Genomic DNA, 22023 nt, shown 5'->3' with positions numbered 1-22023 from the left:
ATCATAGTAGAACCGTGTGATCTCCATTCTTATACAGGGGAGAATGACAGGCGGCTTTGTTTACATTAGCCGCCTGCCTTGCTCTAACGGATGATCGCGAGTGCCCGGTGGACATCGGGTCCGCCGGGCACACGCACGGGGGGGGGGGGGGGGGTCCGTGAGCTCGCTCCCTAGAGCCTCACAGGCTAGCGATGTAGACCTACGTTGCTTTGCCTGTGAGAGGCTGACCGCTCACGTAAATAGTCGTGCGGCGGTCGGCAAGTAGTTAAGGCATGAATTAAAATAATGGATATTACTCATAGCGGCTGCTGATAGTGCAAAGAACTTTTTATTGATATATAATTTTATATATGTTTGTTTCTTTTCATTTATGATTCTATGTGCGCTTGGAGAAAGGGATTGTTCAATCTTTGGACTGTTTAGTTACTTTTGTTGTGTTGTGGTATTAATTTTATTACCATGCCCTAAGACGCCAATTAGACAATTCACTGCACTGATGTCACTTCTCCTGCATCCTGCTTCTCCGCAGTCAAGATAAGGGATTGACGTAAGGAGACTAAGGCATTGTATAAGATCTGATTAGCGGAGTCCCTGGTTTTGGAGAAGGGTGTGTGTTCAGGAGGAGCGATTCTGGAAATAAAAACATCTTTTATACGTATGCTTTAAAGTAGCTCTAAGTCCCAGAGGACTAATTTAATTGTTCCAGGGATTGTTTAATCTCCTTATGATATCTACTTACATTTCAAGGTATTTTTAACAGAAGGGTCATGGGAGGAAACGACATGTACATAAACAAAGATTTTTTTATGTGTGCAAAAATGTGTTTAAAATAATGTTTTGTAGACGTGACACTTGCTGTTTTTTTTTTTTTTTGTAATATTATTAAAATATACACCCATGAATCACTAAAAAAAATGAAATTATTCTGTTTAGCTGATCTTTTGATCCAGTCACATCTGCCAGACAACACAGGCAGGTCTCTGGCGTCTAGCTTGTTGACTGGACAGCAAGAAAACTGCAGTCCATTACTAGTACCATAAGTCCCTTATTGTACCTTTTACAGTAGAGCTGCACAATTCTAGATAAAATGAGAATCACAATTTTTTTACTTAGAATAAAGATCACGATTCTAAACAACTTTTTTATTTGAAAGATTTACAACCCCTGAATACTATCAAACAAACAAGATGGCAATAAAATAGGACATAATACTCAAATTTAAAGAAATGTAATGAAAACTAATGTAATGTGTAAAGAAAAAAAAATACCATTAGGTTATATTAAGGTCTTTTTGCTCTTTTTTTTTTTGGTACTTACCCAATATCTACCGCCACTTCAGAAGCATTGAAAATTTATTTTACAAATTAAATACATTTTTTTGCACTTTTTTCTATGTGAAACATTTAAATAGATGTTAAAGTTGTAAAAATATTAATGAACAAAGCAAACAAAAAAAAGTTTTATTTATTAATAGTTTATAAAATAGAAGTAAGAAAAAAAAATAATTAGCATGAAAATAATTAAATAGAAGGGCGAATAAGGAGTTAATAAAGCTGATTAGAGTAAATTAAGGCCTAAAAAGGGGTTCAACAGAGAAACAATTTAATAAAAACAAAAAAAAATTATTTTTTTACTTGACAATGTTACTTTAAACTGACTTCATTTGCAGACCAAAGTTCATCCCTTTGATCTGTAAATGAATAAACAGAAGGACAGATAAGAAGATACAATGTTTCTTTTTATCTGTCTTTCAGTGGCAGAGCAATGTTGTTGATAGCCATTGTCGGCTGCTTTTTTTGACAGATGTCAGCAGCCGAATGAGTCATCGGTTGCTAAGCAAGCGGTGGCCCTGCTCCTTAACAACCGTTGGTGATTGAGGCTTTTTTTTTTTTTTTTTTTTTTACGCTTCAGCTGTCAGTAGTGAAATCCCGCTGACACATGAAATAACGAGCCTGAATCGTAGAAATGTGTGGGGGAGTCAAATTTACAGGGTATTTAAACATTTTCAATCAACTTTGAGAAAGCCTCACTATACCTCACTATACCTTTGTTATGTGTTCCCATTCACACAGCATGCCTAAAAAAATAATAATAAAAGAAATAAAAAAAAATTATTATCTTTTAAATATTTCCCAGTAGGAGGTTTCATAGCTGATTGCATATTTTTGAACAGTGTAAGGCTGGCCATACATTATACAATTTTCCTGTACAGTTTTCCTTTAGATTTGCCAAAACCATATAATATGAAGTCAAACCTAAACACTTTCAATTTGTATGCAATCATGCCGGCCCTTGTACTATATAGCTAAAGGTTAATCTAAAGGAAATTGAATAAGAAAATTGTATAATGTATGGCGAGCTTTAGAGTGAGCCTGTCCCAAGTCTGTCCTCATTGACATACAATGCAAGAAGCCCAGCCTCAACACCTTTAACCCTTTCTTAGATCAGACAGTGTTAAAAATCTAGTTACAATTGATAATGAAGATCTGCCTGCGCAGTATAGACAAGAGTAATTTTGGCAAACACAGCTGCCCAGCCCCCTCATCAACTACCTAGGCAGTGGTGTAACTAGAGGGGTCAGGGGGGACAGAAATAAGGGAACTAAACCTTCTTTAGTCAGTTAATATAAACATGTCTTTTAAGTATTTCAGGTGTTTATAGGGCTGATCTTAATTATTTTGGTTAAAATTGCCTTTTGTTTACAAAGCTCAGTAACTAAAGCTCAAATTATATGCACAGCTGAATGTGCCAGAAGGTTTAGTTCCTCCTCACTCCCCCCCCCCTGCCTACTCTGATCAGATGAGCATGTATAGAGTTTCAATCAGAGATTAAAAGTCTTAAGGCAAATAGCTACTGCTGCTATTTGCCTTTGGAAAACCTATAATGCTTAGCGACACCAGTGTCATGAGTGCATTTTTTATTAAATATTAATTTGTAAATTAAGTTTAATACATTGCAAAAATAAATATAACAAATTAAAAAAACAAAAAAATGTATAGAAAAATTTAAAAAATCTCTAAAAACTAATATAGCATCCTTTTGAAGGCCAATGTGCAGTTATTTGTAGGTGACAGGACCCCAGTAAAGGGTAACTCCACTTTCATGGAACAAAATTTAGCAAAAAATAAAATAAAAAAATAGCATATACAAATGAATACACAAACTATTTAATTTAATGTTAATAAAAATGACCTTTTACTTTTCAGTCTGCAGCTGCTGTAAAATTCAAGGCAATATGGCACCCTGGATGTGTTCTGTACACCAACAGTGTACAGAATCCCCCAAGAAATGTCCTTTCCTGCTTGTATGATTGGCTACTGATTTATCCAGAAGCCTACACTAAGATCAAATTTTAGGCATCAACTGCAATAGAAATTTCAGCTTTGGTGAGGTACTCCCAAGGATAAAATACATTTAAAGTGATTTAAACCCTGCAACTTTTTTCATTAGAACACTGAAAGTGCACCAGCTGATTATTATAAACCTGACCCTCCCATTCAGAATAAGTATCTAAAGAACATGGTAAAATAAGCAGCTTTTTTCCTCAGAGCATCAGAAGAAAGGAATCTGCAACAAAGTTTGTTAAAATCTCTGCAATATACATTTATAACCCAGAGGGGAATGTTTTTATTTTTCTCAGCAAAAGTGGAGTTACTCTTTTACATTACATTTTTTCTGTTTTATTCCAGAGTGGAGTTCCAAACTTCCTGAAGGACATGCAGAAGGCCTGTAAAGGATATAAACAGAGTTCATCATAATAATTCAAAAGTGAACCTGAGCTTTGCCTGTATAGAGGAAACGGTTCAACTGATTGCCTGACCTGATCGATCTCCCCCTCCACCTTCTTTTTGCCCCTTTTCACCCCGTTCAGTAAAGTTAAATAGTACCGTGACCATACACTAGTAGATTTTTGTACAAACATTCCTACGAAAATTTGTACCTAATAGTTTAATTGGCTTTTAACATTCAATTTTGTAATGATTGGACGTTTCCAAACGAAAACCACATACATTCATCCTGGCCCTTTGAGTTTTCTCGTCACTGTGTTTGAAAACAAACCTAGATTTGACCCCACTGACAATTAGAAAATTGAATGTATATTTTTAAAACAAAAAAAATTTGAATGAAATTCTACTAGTGTATGGCCAGCTTTAGTCAACTCTCTTCCTGCCACCCATATTACAGCACTTGTGTATGACAATTGGCTGGTCAGGCATCAAGCGTCTGATGTGCTTAGACTATGCTGGACTGGTGAGCCAACCAATAGGTTGTTGGTGGACATCAAAATAATGAATTAGGTGGGAGTTTATTTCGGGAGGAATTCATCCCCCAAGAGATGGACTGGTGAGCCAACCAATAGGTTGTTGGTGGACATCAAAATAATGAATTAGGAGGGAGTTTATTTTGGGGAATTCATCCCCCCAAGGGTAGGTATTAGTAGTGTACTCAGTTGATATCTTGGGACTGCTACTTGTCTGATACAACAGAGACACCATTTCATCTGGAGTAACTTGAGTTGGGATGAATGAGCTCCTGGTAACAGATGTTCCTCTCTGTAGTGCCAATCACTTCCCCTTCTTTCTACATATTTATTATATAACCCCCCCCCCCCGGGGTTATATTTTGAAGTGGGCTGCAGCCAATCTCTTTATTATCTTTATCCTAAGCGCGGATTCCCCTTTGTTTTTTGATCAGATGTTCCTCTCTGTTGATGGTTTAATTTAGAACTTTATTGAAGATGACAAAGGTTACAGATGAGGCCAACACATTTTAGGGGAACAGCCCCCCCCCCTTCTTCGGAGCTAGTAAGTTAGAAAATAGATAAACATTTTGATATCAGACACATTTTGAAAAAGTGATCCGTAAAAAGCATCTGCACTTTGTATAAATATATCTAAATACATGAAGCTCATGTGATGAAGAATAACTATGAAGAATAAAAAATATAACAGAAAAGAAAAAAATGTATACTAAATCATGAAATGTGCTAAAACATATACAATATGTATAACAAATCATGAAGGGTGCTAAAAAGTTTGCTAAAGAGTTTGTATAGTGATGATGATGATCATGATCCCAATAATAATATTAATTACAATAATAATGATAGTAGTGGTAAAAATCGTAAGAAAAAGAACAATAATAAGAATAATAAAATGAATAAAATAATTATTAGTAGTCTTCAAAAGAACGATAATCATAATAATAACAAATAATGTAAAATTATAACCATGATAAGACTTAGGCCCCTTTCACACTAGTGCGACTTGTCCCGCGATTTTGGACAGCAAAATCGCAAGACAAGTCGTTTTACATTATTTTCAATGAGCCCCATTCATATCGCACCGACTTCAAAGTAGTCCCTGCACTACTTTGGCACGATTTTGAGGCCAAAGACATTCAAGCCCAGTCAAAATCGCAGTAAAAGTCACGGCAAAATCGCGCAACTTTCAAGTCGCACTAGTGTGAAAGGGGCCTTATTTGTTAATATAGTTTTAAAAAACAATTACATTTGGGCGATATCCATTTTTATTAATTTTATTACTATTGTTATTATAATTATGGTTATTAATTTTACGATTATTACCGCTACTATCAGTGTTAATATTTTTATTGTTCAAAACTAAACCATCATGAGAAAGGATCACCTGTTACCGGGAGCTCTTTCATACCCACTCTGGCATCCAGTGTGGCATCGTTGGAGGAAGATATAAGCATCCAGGGGCAATTAAACAAACCCATTGATGTGACCGGCCTGGCCAAAGCACATGTTCACTTCAAAATTGTGAATGGGGTGGATCATGATGGAAAACAAAATTCAAGCAAAACCCCAGTCAGACAAAATACAAAGTTGCAACAGTAATTATAAAAAGACTTATTCAATTTAGCCTCTCTCTTTACTACCTGTGAAATCCAAGAGTCTGGTGACATCTGAAAGAGCTTGTGCTTGTTCTGGTGTCCCCATTAAAGGGTAATTCCACTTTGGTGGGGAAAACAATAGCAAATTAAGAAAAAACAATATAGCGTATACAATTGCAACACGAATCATATTGTAATTGAATGTTATTAAAAATTACCTTTTCTTTTGAATCTTTAGCTGCTGTAATTTTCTGAAAATGCAATGCAATATAGCTACTTGAAGTTGTTCTGTACACAGAATGTGTACTGATTACACCCCATTTCCCCCATTACCCCCATTACACATCATTTCCTGCTTGTGTGATTGGCTCACTGATTTTCCCAGAAGTCTGCACTAAAATACAAGTCAGGATTCAGGGATCCCCTGCAACAAAAATATCAATTTTGGTGAGATACTCACCAATTGGAACACGTCTAAAGGGATGAAGGCCCAGCAGGTTTCCTCATAAGTGCTCTGCAGCTGCACAGCTGATAGATAATTATGAAACCACTCCTATTAGACCCACTCAGCACAGAGGAACAAACAATGATTTAGTCAGAATAACAAATGGAAGGAATCTGCAACAAAGGTTGCTATAATCCTTGCAATGTACAGAGATCACCCAGAGGGGAATGTTTTTTTCTCAACAAAAGTGGAGTTACGCTTTAATGGTACTTTTGAAAGATATGCTGCTACTATATTGCTGCTTCCCTTTGATTACCCACCATACATGCCACCCACATACTGTACCTGTTCCACCTGTAATTTAAACGCCAGTCATTGGTGTCTCCAGCCACAGGAGGAGCTCCTTTCTTAGGCCCCTTTCACACAGGCGGACCGTTCAGTTCCGCCTGTCAGTTTTTTTGTCGGATCTGAACGGTCCCCCCATGCATCTCTATGGGAGATCGGATGTCAGCGGAGACATGTCCGCTGACATCCGATCCGTCAAATCTGGACGGATGGAAACCCTATTTTCCATCCGTCCAGCGGATCGGATAGGATGGGATCAGATGAGAACAGACCGACGGTCCGTTCCCATCCGATTTTCCCCATAGAGATGCATGGGGAACTGACAGCTGTGTCTCCGCACACAGCGCGGAGACACAGCTGTCATCCTCCTGCTCAGCGGGGGATCGGCGGCTCGATCCCCCGCTGAGAAAAACGGAATCCGTCCGATGGACGGATAGTGTGAAAGGAGCCTTAGGCTCAGAAAATATTAATAAATGAAGACCCCCAGCTGCAGATTCAATTTCATTTATTCTAAAAAGCCTTACTTAATTATTACACCTGGCAGACTTATTACTGGTGAAGTAATTTTGCTCTGTGAAGGCTGGAGTTGCGCTTTAAACAAGATTGACATTTAAAAACTAAATTTATTTAGATTAAATGAAAATGACTGAATCCTCTGTTTTCAAATAGTCCAATTGCATTCCTTTTTATTTCCAGAAATGGCTACAAAAACCAGCAGTACCATACAACAAAGTACAGGGTAAAGATAGTAACAAAATCAGAATGAGTTTACCTTTTGTAAGATTGGTGGCCATTATGGAAGTAACTAAAGTGGGACTGTGAGCTATAACATGTACGGGGCCAAACCATGGCTCTGTGTGTGAATGGACACACAGAGCAGGGGGCTCGGTTCAGGTGCCCCCCATAGCAAGCTGCTTGCTGTGTGGGCACCGACAGGAGGGAGGGGCCAGGAGCACTGACATGGGACCCCAGAAGAGGAGGATCTGGGCAACTCTGTGCAAAAACCACTTCAAAGAGCAGGTAACTATAAAATGTTTATTATTTTAATGGAAAAGAAAAATGAAAGCTTTACAATCACTTTAAAGTCTATTTAGAACTACATACCATGTAGGACTACCCTGCACTGCAGAAGGAACAGTGTTGTTACTCTGTTAAACAAAGTGGGAAAATTACAAATCTGCTGGTGGGATCACTAAGCTATAAAACTATGTTGCAGTGGAGACTCGGAAAAACTTACTGTTAATGCTACTTGCAGACCATATTGTATATGTCATTTCTTTTTTATTTTGCTCACTACTGTAATTTAGGTAATCTCTGCCTTCAGATATTATTTGGAGCAGGGGTGTAAAAGTGGCCACATCAGCATTATAGTTGTCCTCAAAAGGCCCATTGCATCTCTAAGACTAGATGTCCAAAGCCCCCCCCCCAGGTCAAATTTCAAGAGAGCCCCTCCACCATTAGCCCCTCCCTTACATCACAGTGCCCTCCCCCTTATTTTGTGCTGCTGCTGGGAAGAAGCTGGGGTGGACCTCAAAAAGAAAATTGCAGGGTCTGGAGGAGGGCTGGAGTAAGCTGGGGGAGTCTACTGAATGCTGGGAACAGGGTAGGTGGAGACGTGGGAGTGCTGCACAGAGAGGCACAAGATCTGTAGAAGGAGTTCTGTCCTCCTTTCTGCTGCGGACTGCTGAGAGAAGATCGGGGCAGAAATGAGGGGGTTGAGTAGCTGCAGGAGAAGCGTGAGAGCCACATGAAATGGTCTAGAGGGCGGGATTCAGCCCACAGGCCTTTTGTTTGACACGTGATTTAGAGTCTGTGATCTAGTCTTAGCAATACCATTATTGAAAGTCAATTTTGATTCCTGCTGACCATTTTAATTTTCTAGTACAATGATAAGCGATAGGCCCACATCCAATCGCTGTCCAAATCTTGTCGCCTTAACCTCCGCAACATCTCCAAAATACACCCCTTTCTAACCAAAGACACAACAAAGCTCCTAGTTCACTCCCTGGTCATATCGCGCCTCGACTACTGCAATTCCCTTCTCATTGGCTTACCTCTACACAGGCTATCCCCCCTTCATCATGAATGCTGCCGCCAGACTTATCCATCTTAATATTCACTCAGTGTCCGCCGCTCCTCTCTGTCATTCCCTCCACTGGCTTCCGCTCACCCAACGAATCAAATTCAAAATACTAACAACATCTTACAAAGCAATCCACAGCTTAGCCCCCAACTACATCACTAGCCTAGTCTCAAAATACCAACCCAATCGCTCTCTTCGTTCCTCTCAAAACCTCCTGCTCTGTAGCTCCCTCATCACCTCCTCCCATGCTCGCCTCCAGGACTTTACCAGAGCCTCTCCAATCCTGTGGAACTCCTTACCCTTATCTGTCCGATTATCTCCTACTCTATTAGCTTTTAGGCGATCTCTGAAAACCCTCCTCTTCAGAGAAGCCTATCCTACCCACACCTAACAACTCTACCTCCATTTTATCCATCTGCCCACCCCCCTCGGTTACTGCCTTTTGTTTCACTTGACCCTCCCTTCTAGATTGTAAGCTCTAACGAGCAGGGCCCTCTGATTCCTCCTGTTTTGAATTGTACTGTAACTGTATTGTCTTCCCCCACACTGTAAAGCGCTGCGCAAACTCTTGGCGCTATATAAATCCTGTATAATAATAATAATCATACCATGACAATAATGTATGGTATAGAACATGTGCAATGAACTGCTTAGCAAAGCCTCCAAACACTCAAAAATAATATTGCACCTTAAAGGGTCACCTGTTCTCTTTATCTACATCTGTAAATCAGTCTGGTGGTAAGACCATGTAGGCTCAGGTTGCAATGTGCATATTAAAGTGCACCTGATCTTGGTGATTCTGACACTCTTTTTTAATAATCTTAATTGCTGCACACTGCCATGGACAGTAAAATGTCTAAAGATCCCCCCCAGGTTTACTTTTACATAAAATATTACAATTATGCATACTTAGATTACTGTTACTTAACATTAACACCATATACGTTGTCTATGTCTTGCATCAAATGGTAGCCTGTTTATTCCAGTACATGATCGTTTCTTTTCTGTGGCGTAAATACAGTTTTCTTTTGCATTTTTAAATTCATTACATTTATTTCTTGAAAAATTTCCTGATTTATTAATATTTAGTGTTTAATATGTAAATAATATATTTTGACTAAAAATGAATTTGCCTGCAAAATAAATTTGTTCGGATAAAATGACCTTTTGTATAATTATTTATTTGAGGGGAAATAGAACAAAACTGTATTAATGAATTAATCTTCCTGGCAAATGTGTGGGTGGAAAAAGGGACCAAATGTTCATTATGTATAGTTAGTTAGGCAAACCTAAACTGTAAAATACCGGTATCTGGTGTTGGTAATGGTCACATGACAAGTGCTGAGAAATTGGCCATATGGTCTCTGCTGAAGAAGATTACCTTTGTTTCATCAGAAAACCTGACCGACCATCTCTTCCTGTCATTACATCAAGCCTCTTTGACAGAGACGACAGGACTAATGCTTTAGAACAGCTAATTTCACCAGACACCAGAGAGGGCTGGAGCATCATATTTTATGTGGAAAATATATCCCAGCCTCTTTTACCATTTATGAGTGTTGTCTCAAAATTGTGACCCTTTACTTGCCTATATCCAGCCCAGAGGCGTAACTAGAACCTGTAGGGCCCCGTTGCAAGAAACCATGAAAGGCCCCCCGGACCACTGGCTGGGGCCCTTCCCTTCAAGCCTGGGGCTCTTCCCACTGATCCTGGGGCGCTTTACTCTCATTGAGGGGCCCGTTATTAAGGTCCTGCAGCGGGATCCTTTCACAAGTTCTGCAGTGGGCCCCCTTTCTGCATCTTGGGGCCTCCCCACGGTGGTGGAATGCAGCTACAGGAGGAAAAAGGAGGACAGTGATTTCTCTACATGCTGCCCCCACCGCCTCTTCTATCAATGTGTACAGGGGAGCCACACTGGCCCCCTGGAGCATGGGGCCCGGTTGCAATTGCAACCCCTGTAGATACGCCCCTGATCCAGCCCTTGGGACACTGTGCTTCCCACTGATACAAGACCACTATTATTCCCACTAACACCATTGATGGAGCACTATTTCTTCTACTGACACCAACAATAGAGCACTATACTTTCCACTGACACTAAGGATCGGGCACTAATCCTCCCACTAACACTAACAATGGGACATCATTTCTCCCACTAATATAACTGATTGGACACGCTTCCCTCCACTAATATCAATGATGGGGCACTACTCCTCCTCGTACTGATCACAGGTGCCATGTAACCACCACTGGCCAACAAGCCTGAGGAATTGTCTACTCGAATTGATGCTGGGACATTTTCTACCTCTAGTAACCACAGACTATAATCTGAAGGACAGTGAACTGGCCCCTTTTTTAGAAAGTTTGGAGACCCCTAATGTATTACATTAATAGAGTTTGGGTCTACCTAAACTAGTACATGGGCAAATTAATTGGATCATGTGCTGCTTCCATAACCAAAAACCTAGATCTGTGGTCACATTATCTGTACTGAAGCAGCAGATCAACCAAGTTGATCCCTTTCCTCCAACATAAATCAAGTAACCTAAATTGCCTTGACTTTTGCTCAAGTGACCAATCCTGGAGGGAACCTGGAGAAGCATTTTCTCAAGAAAATCCATACTCAAAGCAGCAAAGCAACAAATTTGCATGGCAAAATCTAAAAACAGAACTGGTAAGTAAACATTACATGTGGGTGGAGGCTGGTGATTGGTGGTCATGTTTTACACTTGAAGTGGCACTAGACACTGTTCCCTGTAGATTTATAAACAATACAGCACTACGTGGTCTTTTTTTCTTTTCTAATATACCTGCAGTCCTAATTTAACTTGCTGTTTTCCAGAGGAGATCAGCGCTATTTCCAGGAGTTTAGATTTACATTGCTTTGTTTCTGCACCTAATTGGTGAGCCTGGATTTCTGGTGAGTGAGCCGTCCAGATGATTGAGAAAGACCTGGCACAGTCTTTATTTAATTTAAAGCGGAGTTCTGGCCTCAAAATCGAAAAAATCGATTTTGGGCCATCCGCTTGCTGAGGGCAACCTGAAAGAGAAATGGATAGTGCCGATTTTTTTATTTGGTCACTTACCTTATTATAGAAGAAAATATACTCCCCTTCCTTCCACTTCCTCCCTCTGCGGCCACGGCCTGTGCTGTCACTTCCGGGAGCTGAACGTCATCGCTCCCAGGAATCAATGCGCCTGCACCGGCCCCGCTCGTCACTTCGGTGCAGGCGTGGCATTCCCTGCTAAACAGCTTCTGGGCATGCCCAGAAGCTGTGCAGGGATGCCACGCTTGCACTGGAAGTGACGAGCGGGGCAGGTGCAGTGCATTGTGGGACTCCGATGGCAGCGCTGGAGAACTTTTCAAGGTAAGTATTTTTTTCTTACAGGTAAGTGTGACCCGGGACAGTTCAGAGGCTATCCATTATGGAATGTACTAGCCCTGACTGTCCCGGGGGTATTTTTAGCTCAAATTGACCCCCGAGGCCGGAACTCCGCTTTAAGAACTTCATGAACTTTTTATTCACTCTATGAACTTTATGAACCTTTTATTTTGTATTGATGTATTGATTTATAGCGCTGCATTTTCACATACATTTCTAAATACTGAACCACTATAAATAAAGGTTTGCACAATTTCATCAAAAAGACTCACACACAGTAATTCACTCGGCTGATATTACTAATAAACTAATATTGTCTAAATACAAGAGGCATATCAATCTTGGTATTCTTCATGTATTTCTTTCAAATCTGTGCAGTAATCCAGTGTCAGGTGGTGGACCCGCTGCATCATCAGGTGAATGTAGGCACTAATGACTGAGGCAGAGGGTCTAAAAAACTGCCCAATGTCCATCCGACCACCTCACAAGGAATCATGAGCTTTGCTCCAGACAGCTCCCAGGTTGCAGCCCTCTGGTAAGTATCAAGGATTGTCAAGAAGCAGTTAAAGGCCGTAAAATGGGTATCAGAACTGGAACAGAGATTATAGGTGCAGTAGCTTAGGAACAGATACTTAAAGCGGAGTTCCACCCTGACATTTTTTTTTCACTGTCTGCTTGCTCTTAATTACCTGTAAAACAATTGGATAATTTTTTTTTTTTTTTATTCACTTACCTTGTTTTTAAAGAAAATATACTTACCTTACTTCCTCTTCCTCCCTCTGTGGACATGGCTGCCGCCATCACTTCCTTCTTGCATTGACTCCTGGGAGCTGAACATCATCACTCCCAGGAATCAATGCGCCTGCACTGGCCCCGCTCGTCAGTTCCGGCGCAGGCGCGTCATACCCTGCTAAACAGCTTCTGTGCATGCCCAGAAGCTGTGCAGGGTTGACGCGCCTGCGCCGGAACTGACGAGAGGGGCCGATGCAGGGCATTCTGGGACCAAAGAGGAGGCCGAAGAGGACGCCCTGGCTTCAGCTGCCCATACCTGAGATGGCAGCGCTGGATAAGAAATTTTCAAGGTAAATATTTTTTCTAAAAAGTAAGTGAACCTGGGGACAGTTCAGAGGCTATCATTGCTGAAATGCCCTAGCCCTGACTGTCCCGGGGGTATTTTTATCTAAATGTTTTTTTCAAGCCGGAACTCCGCTTTAAGAGGTCTTTGCTTAGGTACCTTCCACTGCAACAGGTTTATTGTAGATAGCTTTCTCGGGACATGACCTCAGAAGAGGTGTCCAACTGCACTTCTCTCTAAGAATCCTCAGAAAAAGAGGGTTTAAATATGCAGATAGTGAAAGATTTGGGGGCGTGTTTCCAGGGAATGTTAAAGTGGTTGCAAAGATGAATGAACAGGCATCAAGCATGGGACTGCAAAATGGCAGACTGATCCTGCAGAGACTCAGTTGCAACATGAACAACTGCAGACAGCGACACAAATCAGTTTTGGAGACAGTGACATCAAGCATGAAACAACTCTGTAATAAAGTTTTTCTGTAATAAAGAGTCCATTCGCTGCTGTTCTCTCTTTTGTCCCCTCCTGTAGTTTTCTGCAGACAGCCTGTAGTAAGAGGACCTGTTGGTTCCAACCCACAGCTCTGCTCTCTGTACAGACTATGTACAGCACAGTAATGATGTCACCACTCACACTTTACAAGACAATATCCAAGTTGAATAAACATTTGGAAAACATAACATGCATTTATATATCCTTCATGACTATAAAGGGATATACATAAGCTATTTTTTGTGTGCCTGGAATTTAGCATTAACCACTTAAGGACAGCCCGCCGTAGTTTTAGTGTGGCAGGCAGTCCCTCCTGCATGAACCGACGTAACTGTACGCTGAGAGAGAAGAACGGTCAGCTGCTGTAAACACAGCTGATCATTCTTCTCTCTGGAATGATCACAGAGCGCCTGTGATCCTTCTATATATATATACGTCTCTGTGATCATTTCAAAAGCCCAAACCCCATACAGTTAGAAACATGCCCCTAGGCTTACATTTAACCCCTGATCAACTACTGTGTTGACCCCTTCCCTGCCAATGGCATTATTACAGTAACAGTGCATATTTTTAGCACTGATTACTGTAGTAATGTCACTGGTCCCCCCCAAAGGTGTAAAAAAATGTCAGTTAGGGGTCAGGTCTGTCCGTCGCAATGTCGCAGTCCCGCTAAAAATCACAGATCGCCGCCATTACTAGTAAAAAAAGAAAAATGACATAAATCTTTCCCCTAGTCAGTAGACGCGATAACTTTTGTGCAAACCAATCAAAATATGCTTATTGCGATTTTTTTTTTTACCAAAAATATGTAGTAGAAAACAAATTGGCCTAAAATGATGAAAAAAATTGATTTTTAAATTTTTTTTGGAAATGTTATATAGCAGAAAGTGAAAAAAAATGTTTTTTTTTTTTTCAGAATTGTCGCTCTTTTTTTGTTTATAGCGCAAAAAATAAAAATCGCAGAGGTGATCAAATACCACCAAAAGTAAGCTCTATTTGTGGGAAAAAAAGGACATCAATTTTATTTGGGTACAGCGTCGCACGACCGCTCAATTGTCCGTTTAAATAATCACAAAAAATGGCCTGGTCATTAAGAGGGCAAATCCTTCCGGTCTAGAACTGGTTAAGTGTCCCAAATCCTTTTTTCTTATTTCTTATTTTTGCCTGTATACCTATCCAAACTTAAATCAAAATGACAGTATTTAACTCCTGATAAAATGATATCTAATTAAAAAAAGTACAAGCCAAATAAGATAAAATTATATCTAATTAAAAAAAGTACAAGCCAAATAATTTAAGTACCCAACTTTTGAATCATCAATTCTTTATTCATGTTATGGCTGAAATGACTTGCCCCCTTCCACTTCTGCATCCTGTTGGCTGTAGACTCGCTGACTTTGATGATCAAATCAACTTCTGTCTGGAATTTTTGCCAAGATGTCTGTTAGCAGTTTTATTAGGAAGAAAATACTGTGCAGTGTGGGGAATAATACAGGATTGTCAAGTTAAACACCCAAAAGTAGAAAGAGCAAAATCCTTCCTCAAAAACTCTAGATAATTTGGAGGAAAAAGAAAGCCCAAAAAATGTTGACTAATTTGCTTTAATAGAGACAAATCCTTACTGTCCCCTAATGGCACTTTAAAAAAAAAACCTTAGAGACCCTGTCCTCAGCTTTAAAAAAATGCAGGTAAAAGCACAAATTAAAACGTAAAAGTATTATAAAACCATACTGGCTGTGTTTTTCTTTCCATAAATAATTATTCGCTTGCAATGTATCTTTAAAATTGTGTAACCATTTGCTAATTTGGGTTCACTGTTCTGAGCCTCGACTCCAAGAAAAACTTAGGCACTCTGACACATCTTTTTTTTTTTTACAATAATTCTTTATTGAAATTATAACCATACACAAATTATATAAACATACACAAAAATAAAAGAAAAAACATTTCCATTTTTTAGAAAAAATATCATGTCATAACATTCAGTTCACTTCCAACAGATGTATCCCTTTCTTTTCCCTTTATATCAAGTGGTTATACTTAGAACAATTTCAAAATCATTATGTTGGATTTAATTTATTAAGCAATAAAAATATAAATAACCAAAACTCACAAAAAAAAAAAAATCTCTGACACATCTGGTTGAATGAAAGTACATTTATAAGATCACAAGTATAGATACAGTCCAGTCTCTTTAACCGCTTTCCGACCTCCCCATGCAGATTTACTGCGGCAGGGCGGCTCAGCTGCGCATAATCATGTAGATCTATGTGATTATGTGCACTCGGATTCGCTGCCGGGGCCGCTCTTCCGCTGTGATTAGACACAGCGGGAACCAGACGGGCTCGATCGCCGCCGGCGTCCCGCGATCTTTGGCTAGAATGTCAAACGAGCCGCCTACCTATGTAAACAAAGCAGGCGGCTCTTCTGTCAGAGAGGCAGGGAAAGATCATGTGATTCAGCTAAGCTGAATCACGGATCTCTCTCTGCCTCTGTCCAACCCATCCCTCCACACAGTTAGTAAGCACAAAAGGGAACACATTTAACCCATTGATTACCCCCAGTGTTAACCCCTTCCCTGCCAGTTATTTAAATTGTATGCGCTACCAAATAGCAGTATACTGAGCGCACATATATGTAGATAAGTGCCACATCCTAATTGGGATTGGAAACTAATTGTTGGAGAAACATGGACTTTAAAGGCACTGGGTATATTAAAATATAACAATTTTATTAATTCACATGTTAAAATGCACAAAAGCACAAAAGAAAAACATAAATACCTCGCCTCAAAAGAGGCGTTGATATATGTAGCCTACATATACAGGACTAGTAAAATATAGAAACAAACAATAGAAACTGCGGTATTTTAGATACTTCACATCAAGGAGATCTAAAGAAGGTGACAGGTGTGTGAGCTGTGGTCCACCGAGATCGACTGATGTGATTATAGATGCATAGAAAGTTCATAGAGCCAGATTGCTCGACATGTTTTGTGCTTTTGTGCATTTTAACATGTGAATCAATAAAATTGTTATATTTTAATATACCCAGTGCCTTTAAAGTCCATGTTTCTCCAACAATTAGTTTCCCTTCCCTGCCAGTGTCATTTACACAATAACAGTGCATATTATTTAGCACTGATTACTGTATTAATGTCACTGGTCCCCAAAAAGTGTCAAAAATGTCAGTTAGGGGTCTGATCTGTCTGCCGCAATGTCGCAGTCCCGATAAAAATCGATGATCACCGCCATTACTAATAAAAATAAATAAAAAGTCAATAAATCTATCCCGTAGTTTGTAAACGCTATAACTTTTGCGAAAACCGATTAATATACGCTTTTTGGGATTTTCTTTTACCAAAAATATGTAGCAGAATACAAATTGGCCTAAACTGATAAAGAAAATGTATTTTTAAACATTTTTATTGGGAATGTTTTAGAGCAGAAATTTGAAAATATTGGTGTTTTTTTTCAAAATTGACGCCCTTTTTTTGTTTTTAGCCCAAAAAATGGTGCTCAAATACCACCAAAAGAAAGCTCTATTTGTGGGGAAAAAAGAGGGGCATAAGCAATAGGTGAAGGTCTCTTCCTAAGAGCTGTGAAGGGATAGTCTTTAGTCCTAACTCTACAACCGGCTAGCATTGGGTCCAGTTGTACTGTTGTGCCCATGAGAACAGTCCCAGTCAAGCCTACCGGCACCAAAAAGGCTACTTAATGGCTGTATGGTTAGTTCCTAAATGGCTTAGTCTCTATAACAGTAGATAGTAAATCCCCACAGCAGCAGCTCACCAGTTACAGAATATTGCAGCCCACCCCCTGGGCACACACAGAAATGGTCAGAATTCCATCCTTACAGACAGCAAAAAAAGATAATTGGTATCATATTGCTGACTCTGCTAAGCGGCTTTGACCAAGGAGCTATGCCATCAAATAGGAGGTCAATCAGCTACAGCTCAAAGAACTCGTAGCAACCTCTGAAGGAACCCTAGGGTTCTACTGAACCTTGGTTAAGAATGGTTGCTATAGAGCAGTGATGGCTAACCTTGGCACCCCAGATGTTTTGGAACTACATTTCCCATGATGCTCATCTACACTGCAGAGTGCAGGAGCATCATAGGAAATGTAGTTACAAAACATCTGGGGTGCCAAGGTTCGCCATCACTGCTATAGAGTATCACTTGAATGACAGTTCTGATTCTGCTGGGAGTGCTGGCCACATCTAAAATGGTAGCACAAAGCAGTAGGCTTTAGGGGTTCTAGATGTCTACATAAGGGAGGAGTTTACAAGTAAATACCATGCATTAGATCCATTAAATATACACTGCTCAAAAAAATTAAAGGAACACACAGATCTCATGCTCGATATCTATAGTGATATGGACTGGGTAATGTGCTAGGAACAAAAGAAAGCCACATTGTTTGATGGAAATGAAAATTATCAACCTACAGCTTGCTGAATTCAAAGACACCCCGAAAATAAAAAAATGATGCAGCAGGCTAGTCCATTTTGCTAAAATTTCATCAAAGCAACTCATAATGGTAGTCAGTAGTGTGTATGGATCCCAAGTGCTTGTATGCATGCCTGGCAATGTTAGGACATGTTGAGACGAGGAATGGTGTCCTGGGGTATTTCCTCCCAGATCTGGACCAGGGTATCACCGAGCTCCTGAACAGACTGAGGTGCAACCTGGCGGCGTTGGATGGACCAAAACATAATTGTCCCAGATGTGTTCTATTTTATTTAGGTCAGGCGAGCATTGGGGCCATTCAATGGTATCAATTACTTCATCCTCCAGGAATGGGCATATGCTCGCCACACGAGGCTGGGCATTGTTATGCACCAGGAGGAACCCAGGACCCACTGCACCAGCATAGAGTCTGACAATGGGTTTCATCCCGATACCTAATTGCAGTCAGGGTGCCATTGTCTAGCCTGTAAAGGTCTGCGCGTCCCTCCATGGATACGCCTCCCCAGAGCATCACTGACCCACCACTAAACCGGTCATGCTGAACGATGTTACAGGCAGCATAACATTCTCCTTGTCTTCCCCAGACCATTTCACGTCTGTCACATGTGTTCAGGGTGAACCTACTCTCATTTGTAAAAAGCACAGATCTGCCAATTCTGGTGTTCAATGGCAATTGCCAATCGAGCTCTATAGTGTCGGGCAGAGAGCACAGGGCCCACTAGAGCATGTCGGGCCCTCAGGCTACCCTCATGAAGTCTGTTTCTGATTGTTTGGTCAGAGACATTCATACCAGTGGCCTGCCAGAGGTCATTTGTAGGGTTTTGGCAGTGCTCATCCTGCTCCTCCTTGCTCAAAGGAGCAGATACCGGTCCTGCTGATGGATTAAGGACCTTCTAAGGCCCTCTCCAGCTCTCCTATAGTAACTGTCTGTCTCCTGGAATCTCCTCCATGCTCTTGAGACTGTGCTGGGAGACACAGCAAACCTTCTGGCAATGGCGCGTATTGATGTGCCATCCTGAAGGAGTTAGAATGACTGTGCAATAGTGTTGAGCGAACACGGACTGTATTATTCGTGTTCGTACCGAATAATTGGATTTTTTGTACCCGAACACGGACACGGACACTTTACTGTATGTTCGGGTAAAAATCCGTGTTCGGTCGTTTTATTTCCGGGTTTTGCATGCTTTGGCGCTCTTTTCATGGCGGGCTTTCAACAGCCAATCAACAATCGTTTAACTGGTGTGCCTTAAGCCATCCCAGCCATGCCTGCAAATGTCTCAGTAGCTGTGATTGGCCGTCTGAAGCATGTGACCAAGTCTTTATAAGTTCGAGGCAGCCGCAGCGGCGTCATTATGCTGCTTAGATTCAGGGACAGAGCACACATCAACGTGCTGGCTGCTGATTAGGGAAAGATAGGCAGGAAAAAACCATTTTTTTAGAATTGAGGGACAGGTCGGAGTGTTTAGGCAGGGCGAGTTGTAGGCATTTTAGGGATAGAGTCTGCTGAATTATAGGGTCAGTGTCTTCTACAAACTACAATCGATATTGCTGTGTGGGGGGTGGGGTCTGCACTCAATCCTGATCTACGATCTCTTCTCAATCCTGTTAGGGACAGAGTCTGCTGAATTTTAGGGAAACTGTGTTCTACAAACTACAATCGATATTGCTGTGTGGTGTGGGATTGGAGATAGGCAGGTGTCAGTGATCCACATCCATTTTTCTGTGTGTGAGCTGCAGTGAACACAATCTTTTTGGGCTGCAGTGAACACAATCTTTTTGGGCTGCAGTGAACACAATCTTTTTGGGCTGCAGTGAACACAATCTTTTTGGGCTGCAGTGAACACAATCTTTTTGGGGTGCAGTGAACAAAATCTTTTTGGGGTGCAGTGAACACAATCCTTTTTGGTGTGCAGTGAACACAATCTTTGTGGGGTGCAGTGAACAAAATCCTTTGTGGGGTGCAGTGAACACAATCTTTTTGGGGTGCAGTGAACAAAATCCTTTTTGGGGTGCAGTGAACAACATCCTTTTTGGGGTGCAGTGAACACAATCTTTTTGGGGTGCAGTGAACAAAATCCTTTGTGGGGTGCAGTGAACACAATCTTTTTGGGGTGCAGTGAACACAATCTTTTTGGGGTGGAGTGAACAACATCCTTTTTGGGGTGCAGTGAACAAAATCCTTTTTGGGGTGCAGTGAACAAAATCATTTTTGGGGTGCAGTGAACACAATCTTTTTGGGGTGCAGTGAACACAATCTTTGTGGGGTGCAGTGAACACAATCTTTTTGGGGTGGAGTGAACAACATCCTTTTTGGGGTGCAGTGAACAACATCCTTTTTGGGGTGCAGTGAACACAATCTTTTTGGGGTGCAGTGAACACAATCTTTGTGGGGTACAGTGAACAGAATCTTTGTGGGGTGCAGTGAACACAATCTTTGGGGGGTACAGTGAACACAATCTTTGTGAGGTGCAGTGAACACAATCTTTGTGGGGTGCAGTGAACACAATCATTGTGGGGTGCAGTGAACTCAATCTTTGTGGGGTACAGTGAACACAATCTCATACTTCTGAAGGTTTGAGGGTGCTGCCTGTTCCATACTCCCCCTACTCCTCATCTAGCCTTTTAGGGGTACAAACAATAGTAATTGGGGCCTAGTGTGGTTGTGTACGTGTGATATACATACACTTTTTTGGGATCATATTTTCTATTCCGCTATTTAATCAAAAACCTTTGGGGATCAGTTAAATTGGGGGATAGTCTGTGTTGGTACGTGTGAGAGAGATCCACCTTTCCAAGTTGTTGGGGTTCATCTCATACTTCTGAAGGTTTGAGGGTGCTGCCTGTTCCATACTCCCCCTACTCCTAGCCTTTTAGGGGTACAAACAATAGTAATTGGGGCCTAGTGTGGTTGTGTACGTGTGATATACATACACTTTTTTGGGATCATATTTTCTATTCCGCTATTTAATCAAAAACCTTTGGGGATCAGTTAAATTGGGGGATAGTCTGTGTTGGTACGTGTGAGAGAGATCCACCTTTCCAAGTTGTTGGGGTTCATCTCATACTTCTGAAGGTTTGAGGGTGCTGCCTGTTCCATACTCCCCCTACTCCTAGCCTTTTAGGGGTACAAACAATAGTAATTGGGGCCTAGTGTGGTTGTGTACGTGTGATATACATACACTTTTTTGGGATCATATTTTCTATTCCGCTATTTAATCAAAAACCTTTGGGGATCAGTTAAATTGGGGGATAGTCTGTGTTGGTACGTGTGAGAGAGATCCACCTTTCCAAGTTGTTGGGGTTCATCTCATACTTCTGAAGGTTTGAGGGTGCTGCCTGTTCCATACTCCCCCTACTCCTAGCCTTTTAGGGGTACAAACAATAGTAATTGGGGCCTAGTGTGGTTGTGTACGTGTGATATACATACACTTTTTTGGGATCATATTTTCTATTCCGCTATTTAATCAAAAACCTTTGGGGATCAGTTAAATTGGGGGATAGTCTGTGTTGGTACGTGTGAGAGAGATCCACCTTTCCAAGTTGTTGGGGTTCATCTCATACTTCTGAAGGTTTGAGGGTGCTGCCTGTTCCATACCCCCCCTACTCCTCATCTAGCCTTTTAGGGGTACAAACAATAGTAATTGGGGCCTAGTGTGGTTGTGTACGTGTGATATACATACACTTTTTTTGGATCATATTTTCTATTCCGCTATTTAATCAAAAACCTTTGGGGATCAGTTAAATTGGGGGATAGTCTGTGTCGGTACGTGTGAGAGAGATCCACCTTTCCAAGTTGTTGGGGTTCATCTCATACTTCTGAAGGTTTGAGGGTGCTGCCTGTTCCATACTCCCCCTACTCCTCATCTAGCCTTT

General features: G+C 40.9%; 1 protein-coding gene across 1 annotated transcript in view; it reads left to right on the top strand.

Moving 5' to 3' along the window:
• The window catches only part of PCTP (phosphatidylcholine transfer protein), a 52906-nt gene extending 49084 nt beyond the window's left edge, over positions 1 to 3822 (top strand). The window contains exon 6 of the mRNA XM_082271760.1: positions 3690 to 3822. Coding sequence (XP_082127886.1) covers positions 3690 to 3758 — 69 coding nt within the window. The 3' untranslated portion in view covers positions 3759 to 3822. The remainder of the gene's footprint in view (positions 1 to 3689) is intronic.
• Positions 3823 to 22023: the final 18201 nt, after the last annotated feature.

This window comes from Pelophylax lessonae (assembly GCF_965119305.1).
Source record: "Pelophylax lessonae genome assembly, chromosome: 11".
In the NCBI taxonomy this organism is placed as follows: domain Eukaryota; kingdom Metazoa; phylum Chordata; class Amphibia; order Anura; family Ranidae; genus Pelophylax; species Pelophylax lessonae.
This window is presented reverse-complemented; position numbering and strand designations above follow the sequence as displayed.